The 9,221-nt window shown below is 37.1% G+C and overlaps 1 protein-coding gene across 1 annotated transcript in view; it reads right to left on the bottom strand.

The window, feature by feature from the left end:
* Positions 1–9,221, bottom strand: part of LOC105981524 (serine/threonine-protein kinase 4) — a 75,611-nt gene that overhangs the window by 56,500 nt on the left and 9,890 nt on the right. The window contains exons 3-4 of the mRNA XM_013010716.1: positions 3,736–3,864; positions 743–857 (exon numbers count right to left, since the gene is read on the bottom strand). Of these exons, the coding sequence (XP_012866170.1) occupies positions 743–857; positions 3,736–3,864 (244 nt within the window). The remainder of the gene's footprint in view (positions 1–742; positions 858–3,735; positions 3,865–9,221) is intronic.

The following is a 9,221-nucleotide window of genomic DNA, read 5'->3' as shown; positions in this document are numbered from 1 at the left end:
TTTCTTTTTGCTTATGTGGTGCTGAGGAATCGAACCCAGGGCCTCAGGCATGCAAGGCAAGCACTCTACCACTGAGCCACCTTCCCAGCCCCTAGGGAACAATTCTTAAGAATAAGTTATTGAGCCTCTCAATATCAGTTTCTCAATATTCTCCAACTAACATGTACCTTTGAAAGTCTCAGCTCAGCTGGGTACTGGTGGTTCATGCCTGTAATCCTAACTATTCAGGAGGCAAAAATCTAAGGATCACAGTTCAGAGCTAACCCAGACAGGAAAGTCCAATTAACCAACAAAAAGCTGGAAGCAGAGGTGCAGTTCAAGTAGTAGAGTGCCAGCCCTGAGCAAAAAGCTAAGGGACACTGCCCAGGCCAATTCTGACATTTATTCTTTCCCTCAATAATAAAGTAGCAAAGCATACTTTGGGGAAGAAAAAAAAATCATTTTTTTTTATATCAGGTAAGATGTCAAAAGAAGAAGAAGAGGAAAAGGAGGAAAAGGAGGAGGAGAAGGAGAAGAGGAACAGGAGGAAAAGGAGGAGGAGAAGGAGAAGGAGCAGCAGCAGCAGCAGCTTCTGCTACTGCTTCTGCTACATTTAGGAGATAAAAAATAAATAAATGCAAAGAACCATAGAAAAGGGGACATGTAAGTCATCTCTGTAGATATGATAAAAGAACAAGCACAGGACTAAAAGTCCAAGGGAAAGAATACAGCTCAGCAGCAATCTTTTAGAAGGTAAACTTACCGTCTTATTTCGTAATCGAATGATGTCAGATACAGAACCAGCCCCACAGTACTCCATAACGATCCACAAATCTGTGTTCTTAAAATAACTGCCATAATATTTGACTACATGAGGGCTGGAGAGATACACAATACAAATTAATGGAATGGTCTTCAAACATCTCTATTAACTAATTCTGTTAAATACATGAAAATTTATTATTCATCTCAAAAAATCAATTATTCCCAGTTAATGCTAAAATGAGTGCTCTTCTGACAAAAACATAAAATGTGATGACCAAAGAGTACTAGAAAGTGCGAAAAATGGGTGAATACATTAACTAGTTTCAGATTTACAATTTGCCCTCAGAAAATAATTATAAATATTCAAAAAGTAATAGGTCCCAAGCCTGGTGTGGTGGCATGGACCTGTCATCCCAACTCTGGAGGAAGCATAAATAAGAGGCTCACAATCCAAATATTCAAAAAATTAATTAAAACAAAAAGGGCTGGAAACATGGCCAACGCAGAAAAGCACCTATCTAGCAAGCACAAAACCCTGAGTTCAAGCCTCAGTACTGCTGGAAACATGGCCAATGCAGAAAAGCACCTATCTAGCAAGCACAAAACTCTGAGTTCAAGCCTCAGTACTGCCAATACAAAAGCAGAAATGAAATGGACATCAACATAAAAGTCAATGAAAGTGAAAATTTAGGTACCATTTAAGTGTCCATCCAACATTAGAGGGTTTACTTAAGGAATACATATCCATATAATAAACATTATGAATCCATGAAAAATGTCATAGGGGAATATTTGGTAATAAGAAGATGTTCTGTTTTTTATAAAAGAGACATGGACAGATATGCATAGCAGTAAGTTTTTAACAATGGTTTCCTTACAGGGAAAAGTTATTTCCTTCTTTTCAAAAAAGTCATACATATTTTGTAGTAACAGAAAGTATCTATTACAAAAAAATATATTCAAGATTAATTTGTCCAGGTTCTGGTGGCTCACACCTGTAATCCTAGCTACTCAGGAGGGTGAGATCTGAGGATTGCAGTTCAAAGCCAGCCCAGGCAGGAAAGTCCACCAGGCTCTTATCTCCAATAAACTACTCAGAAAAAGCCAGAAGTGTCTCTGTGATTCAAGTAATAGAGCACTAGCCTTGAGCACAAAGAAGCTCAGGGACTGTGCTCAGGCCCTGAGTTCAAGCCATAGACCAGCCAAAAAAAAAAAAAAAAAGGTTAATTTGGAATTTTAGTTTTTTAGTTTCGAAGCTTGTAGATAGATATCAAGCAAAAGATTTCAGAGAGAAGTCATACATCCCAGTAAATTAAATAATCTGTCCTCTTGCAAGCTATTGGCTGTAACGAGGTAGGTAGACTGCTACCAGGATCAGATGAAACTCCCTAGCAACCAAAGATGCTAAAGCCAACTTGCCTTTATTAACTCTCAGAAATTCCTATATCCCTTAATCCTTGCAAGGATAGAGGAAACACACACACACACACACACACATACACACACAAAATATTAAGAAATGGGTAACTAAATCTCAAGTTTCAGATGCCCATTGTGCTCCCTTGCCAACTGCTGTGGGACCTACTTTCTCCATGAGGCAATGTACATTTCTATCTGGACTGGTACTGTCATCTAGATTCCCTATACATATGAATCCTGGTCTGACTAATTAATCTATAAACTTCCAGAACACAAGGCATTTGTCCTACAGTTCTTAGCAGGATCTTCAAAATATCTCTTTATTAATTTCCTAATATCCTTCATTAATTTCCATACCCTATGAACCAAGTCCAAGTTTATAAACTGTAATGGTTTATATAAAGAAGGAAAAGAAAAACTGCTAACTTAAATCTGATCAATTCAATCAAGAAAAATGAGAATTTTATTTAGTAAACAGTAATCACAAAAACAGAAAAAAGAGAAAAGAGAGTACTTCTGGACAAATTTCCTGGAAGACTGCCTTACTTGATCTACCTACAGGCTCACACCTATAATCCTAAACTACTCAGGAAACAAGAGATCAGGAAGGTCATGGTTTAAGGCTAGTCTAGGCAAAAAGTTTATGAATCACCAGAGCTCAACAGAAAAAAAGGCTAGGTGTATTGGCACATGCTGGTCATCTCAGATACTGTAGGAAGCATAAATACGAAAGATGGCTCCAGGCAAAAAATAAGACTCTAACTTAAAAATAACCAGGGCAAAAAGGGACAGAGGCATGGCTCAATGAGTAGAGGGCCTGCCTAACAAGCATGAAGTACTGAGTTAAAACACTAGCACCCCTAAATAAATAAATAGAAATAAAGTATGGAGCCTCAAGTGTGAAACTTTTTGAACTACACTTCTAACTCCCTAGCACTGGCATTCCCCTTAACTTTTTCTTTCAAATCTATAGAGTGCTAAAAGTCTGTTCCATCACAGTGACCAACCCCTGCTGTCACGGAATTTCAGCACATACCACGTGCTTTTCTGTGGTTAACTTTTAGGTCAACTTCCTGCTTTCTGCATTTGACAAACCTAGTTCCTCAAAAATAAAAATGCTTAACTACTCTCAGCTTGAATACTTAATTTTTAAGGCAAAGGAAGGAATAGTAACGCCTAAGTAAATATCTTTTCATAGCCCAACTTAATATTTAAAGATTTCTAGATCAAAAAGCAGTTGAATTTTCTGTCTTAGCTATATCTGCAGAAAAGGTTTCTCAATAGGAAGTAAGAGATCATTATCAAAAAAAAAAAAAAAAAGCCACACCTGTCTCTTCCTCCTAGTTTCTAAAAGGGCTTGCTGACAAATAAAAAAGTAAATCTATGAAAGCCAAGCTTCAAAACATTTAAATATTTCCTCTTATTTTTTCTGAAAAGAATATGCATAATAATTCCATCAATCTCCCCTTTCTGCAAAATATCTAAGTAAATAAATCTCTAGGTGTCCAATTCTAAATAATCACAGAAAGTCAAAACCACATTCTCTCCCAAGGAACCCTCCATACTCTTTACCTGTCACATTGTTGCATGATAGAGATTTCTTTGATTATCTCCTGCAGGTCTGATTCCACTGGAACTTGTTTAATAGCAACAATCTGACCCGTCTCTTTATGAATAGCTTTGTATACACTGCCATAGGACCTACAATTGAGGGAATGAGAACATTCACAAAAGCAAAGCAAACCAAGAAATAAATGGTATAATGCAAGTAACTCACAGTTCTAATATATCTATATATATACATACATATTTGTAACTTATATATGAATATTGTGAAATAACTATAATTTTACTGGATCCTTAATATCTGCTAGAAACTGTACATTATCTCAGTTTATGACTATGGAAATAAAGCAAACAGTAATCATTTCTATTTGACAAGTAAATGTAAAAAAAGTACAGACAGGTTACATGATCTGCCTAAGGTCACATAAGTAATTAACAAATGGTTCAATATTTGAACCCAGGGAAATGAATACAACACTTGTTTCCTCTCCACACTTAGAATACAATATGGAAGTTTGTCTTCTTACATTCACTCAAGTACCCCATGGTTTATCTCTCCTTGTTCCTCTTATGTGCAATAATGATTAAACATTATGGAAAACTCAGATCTAAGCCTCTGTAGTGCCATTATCAGATGAACAGTATATATATATAAACATTTTGCCTTTTATTCCACCTTTCCTAAAAACCTGACATCAAAACAAATTAAGTTTCTACACCTATTTAATTTGGGAGCTACAAGAAACTTAGATTTAATATATAAAGACCTAGAATTAAATCCTACAATCAGGACATATTAGCTATCATTTTTAAATGATATTTACTTTTTTGTGCCTCAATTTTTTCATCTGTAAAATGACAAAAGTACAATTATAAGACAGTTACAAGCCAGTCACCGGTGGCTCATGCCTGTAATCCTAGCTACTCAGGAGGCTGAGATCTGAGGATTGTGGTTCAAAGCCAACCCGGGCAGGAAAGTCCATAAGACTCTAATCTCCAATTAACCACCACAAAGCTGGAAATGGAAGTATGGCTTAAGTGACAGAATGCTAGCTTTGAACAAAAAATAATAAACTTAGGGGCAGCACTAAGGCCCTGAGTTAAAGCCTAAGGAATGATGCCAAAAAAATAAAACAATGAAAAACAGAACTATGCAGAGCACATAAATACACCGGAATCCCCTATTTCACAAACTAGTAATAACAATGTTTAAATTTGATATCAAATACTTTTTTTTTTAACCACAGAAAGGCATATGTGAAGACCTAACCACTGTCTTTTCTTCTTTGCTAAAGTAACTCTGAGTTAGTTGAGATGGCCAATCACTTGGTCCCAGGGTATAAATCATGGTAGACTAAACGCCAGTGCCAGCCTGCTATTTCTCTTTGCCACTATTTCTCTTTGCCACAGCCTGAACTAGCAAGCATTTGACCCAGTTCTAACTAACCAGTGATATTTGACTGGACATCTGCTGACAGGTTTCGGGGAAAGATTTTCTTCCCAGATTGAGACAAGGACCATTTTCCCCTGCCCCTTCCTTCCTTGTATTGGCTACTGTCAGGTGAGGGATGATGCTTGAGACTATGAGAACTGCCCATACCCAACCACTACTGAGTTCATCACCTAGTTCTGGACTCTCTTACCCTGAAATGGATCATTTGGTCATTAAATGCCTTTACAAGTTAGTCACTGTTAGTTGGATATTCTGTTATTCCCATCGAAAGGTACTCTTGATACACATGTGCACCCAAAATTGTCTTTATTTCAGCTTTACTCTGGAACTGCATTTTTTTTTTCCTGGAGAATTCTACTTCAACCACAGCTTTCTCTTAGCACTTTGATTTGCATATCTATTTACTGAGAAGGACACTCACTGGATTACCATTCTTCATTGGTAATCTCTCTAATGTCTTCTTCATCCTTAAGTTTCTATATTTTTTTCTGTAATTAGGATTTATTTTGCACTTCCTATGTGTCTTCAAGCTCATGTAGTTCAAGTATGGAAATTTCTCAACATTCCCTACTTCATATCTTTTAATACCTTCTAGAATTTTTATCAAACTTACCTTGTCCTCCTAGCTTCTAACACTGAAACTCCAATTATCACAGTTTTCATCATCAAGATTCCCAAATTTTAATTTTTTCACTGGGCCAAATTTTTATGTTAATAATCTGGGGTTCTTCCGAAGTTACTATTTCCTTGTTTTAGCTTTTGAACATCAAAAACAAACATTGTTTATGTGATTTCTATGGCAATGTCAAAATCCCTGACATAAACAACTGAAAGGAAGGAGTTATTTTTTTTTTTCCACTTCACAGTTTCAGAAGTTTAGGTCTTGATTTGCTTCTCATGCTTTTGGCTAAGATCAAGTGGAGTACCAGTCCTTGCTCATTTGGCTCCACTTCTATTAGGTCCATGGGTGGTTAAGACAGAATAAAATGGCAGAGAGCATGTGGTGGAACAAAGTAGCTCATTTCATGATGGGAGGAAAAGAGAAAAGATGGGGCCCAGGACATGATATATTTTCCCCTCCTTATAACTTAACTTCCTCCAACTAGACCCTACTTCTTAATAACCATTGCTTCCCAATAATGAATCCATCAGTGTATTAACCCAGACTAGTCACAGCCCACAGGCTTCAAACACTTCCCAACAAATCCTTCAGTTGACAGCCAAGCCTTTAACAAATGAGCCTTCAGGAAACATTTCAAATTAAGACCCACAAACATATTAAATCTCTTTATTTCTATTTTTAAAACATGTAGCTTATTAAATCTTTTCTCTCATTAGTTCTATTTCCTTGGGTATGAATTCTCCCGTTTTTTTTTTTAGGTCTGCTAATTATCTAATAGCAGTACACAGCTAATAGCAGTTCACAGCTTTGTACGGATTTTCTTTTATCCTAAATGATTTTCCTCCACACTACACTAAGATGTCCTCTGTGGTCCACAACTTAAACCAAGTGTCACTATGGGATTCTGAGGATCTTAACATTCAAATTACCATACCTAAATGCAGTGCATTCAAATTGCCATACTTACAGTCAGATCAGTACCTCCACCTTTTCCTCAGGCTACAAGCAAATGACATATTCTATAGGAGGAGTCAGGCAAATTTATTTCAGCTTTAATTCAGATAGAGAACCTAACAACTGCTCACAAGTTCACTTAGGAAGCCCAAATGCAATCTCCAGACAAGGACAGGGAATTCAAGTCCTTCTCTTATTATGACAAATACTTCCTTATCCTTGATGAATAGATCCTTTAAAAGAAAAGATCTATTTATATAAAGTATGTACGTAAATATTTTTATAATAGGGATTTCACTATGTATTAGAAATGGAAGAGATGTTGAAAAATATTCTCTCAGCAATCAAGACCAGAACAATCTTCATACTTCCCTAAGCCAGTTTGTTAGCAAACACAACTACAAAAGCTTACACGTGCTCTGTACGCTATTTTTTTTTCTTTTTTCTTTTTTTGCCGGTCATGAGGCTTGAACTCTGGGCTTGGGTGCTGTCCCTGTGCTCTTCAGCTCAAGGTGAGCACTCTACTGCTTGAGCCACCACGCCACTTCCAGTTTTCTAGTGGTTTTATTGGAGATAAGAGTCTCACAGCCTTTGCTGCCCAGGCTGGCTTTGAACTGCAATCCTCAGATCTCAGCCTCCTGATAGCTAGGATTACAGGCGTGAGCCACAAGCGCCCGGCTCTGTACACTATTTTTATAATAAAAAACATTTTTTAAAAAAAGCCTACAGGAAGGCCCCTTAAGGCCTGTTTCCCTACAATAAAAACTAAAAACAACTCAATGAATTTTAATGGCAAAAAACAAACATAAAGTAGACATTTCTCTTTGTAGAGAAATGGGAATTATGCATTACTTGAGGTCAACCTAAACAATATCACTCATAAGATATAAAACCATGAGCACAATGCTTTTTTTTATTATCCTATGATTAAAAGTCAGTATGTAAAACTTTAAGTGTAACAGAAGTAAAAGGAAGCAAGCTTCTAACTTAAGACGCTCTCCAAGTGCTCTCCACTCATTCTTGGTTTCAAGCTGTGACTCTACTACAGATCCACAGGATTTCCTCACAACAATCTCTAACTGCAGCCTCCAGAATCCAGTATAGTTCTTTAGCAAGAGCTCATTTCACAAGATACCAGTCATAGAGTTCACAATCCAATCATTCAACACAAACATTTAAGGACAATGTGGCATTTTGAATTTAAGAAGGAAATGCAGTTAAGGTCTTCCTGCAGGATCTTTTTAGTTCCAAGAAATGTGCTCAGATTCATTAAATCAGGGTAACAGAAACCCAAGTATCTGTCATAGCATTTAAAGGTGCAATGAATAGTATGAGAAAGATTTGAAGCTTTATTTTTTTTCTCTCCCTGATGAAGTCATTATGGGAAAATCTCCAAGTTCTTTGCTGTAGCCATCCATAGAACTAAAACACAACTTAAAAAAAAAGAAACCATCTGTCGGGTGCCGATGGCTCATGCCTATAATCCTAGCTTCTCAGGAGGCTAAGATCTGAGGATCATGGTTCAAAGCCAGCTGAGCAGGAAAGTTTGTGAGACTCTTATCTCCAATAAACCACCAGAAAACCAGAAGCGACGCTGTGGCTCAACTGGTAGAAAACTTGCCTTGAGCTAAATTGCTCAGGACAGTGCTCAGGCCTAGGGTTCAAGCCCAAGACCAACAACAAAAAAAAACAAACATGAAAGAAAGGAAGAATTTCACTGGCTTAGTTTGCTTTATCTTTTACATTATATTCCGGCATATTCTGTCTATAGTTTCTTTTGACACTCTCCAAACCCAATAAACTCAAACACAGTAACCTATAAGAACATTTAAACATACTTTAAGACTTAAGCTTTAACTTAGATTTGATGTGATGAGGTCTAAAAAAATTCTTTAGTTGAAACACTCAAAAATAAAATAAGCTGGGTACACCTATAATTCTAGTTACTCATCAGGTTGAGATCTGAGTGTGGTGGTTCAAAGCCAGCCCACAGCAGGGGGTGGGGGAATCTATAAGGCTCTCATCTCTTTTTAACCAACAAAAACCTGGAACTGGAGGTGTGGTTCAAGTGGTAAAGCACCAGTTGTGAGAAATAAAAAGCCCAGTAAGAGCAAAAGGTGCAGAGTTCAAGCACCAGTACTGGCACTAAATAAATAAGTAAACATAAATAATGCTGGGTGCCAGTGGCTCACTCCTGTACTCCTAGCTACCCAGGAGGTCTGAGGATTCCTGTTCAAAGCCAGCCCAATCAGGAAAGTCCATAAGAGTCTTATCTCCACCAAAAAGCTGGAAGAGGAGCCATAGTTCAAGTTTAGAGCAAAAAAGCTGAGAGACAGTATCCAGGCTCCAAGTTTAAGCCCCAGTACAGGAAAGAAAGAAAGAAAGAAAGAAAGAAAGAAAGAAAGAAAGAAAGAAAGAAAGAAAGAAAGAAAGAAAGAAAGAAAGAAAGAAAGAAAGAAAGAA

This window comes from Dipodomys ordii, unplaced genomic scaffold, assembly GCF_000151885.1.
Source record: "Dipodomys ordii isolate 6190 unplaced genomic scaffold, Dord_2.0 Scaffold13, whole genome shotgun sequence".
NCBI classification, from domain to species: domain Eukaryota; kingdom Metazoa; phylum Chordata; class Mammalia; order Rodentia; family Heteromyidae; genus Dipodomys; species Dipodomys ordii.
This window is presented reverse-complemented; position numbering and strand designations above follow the sequence as displayed.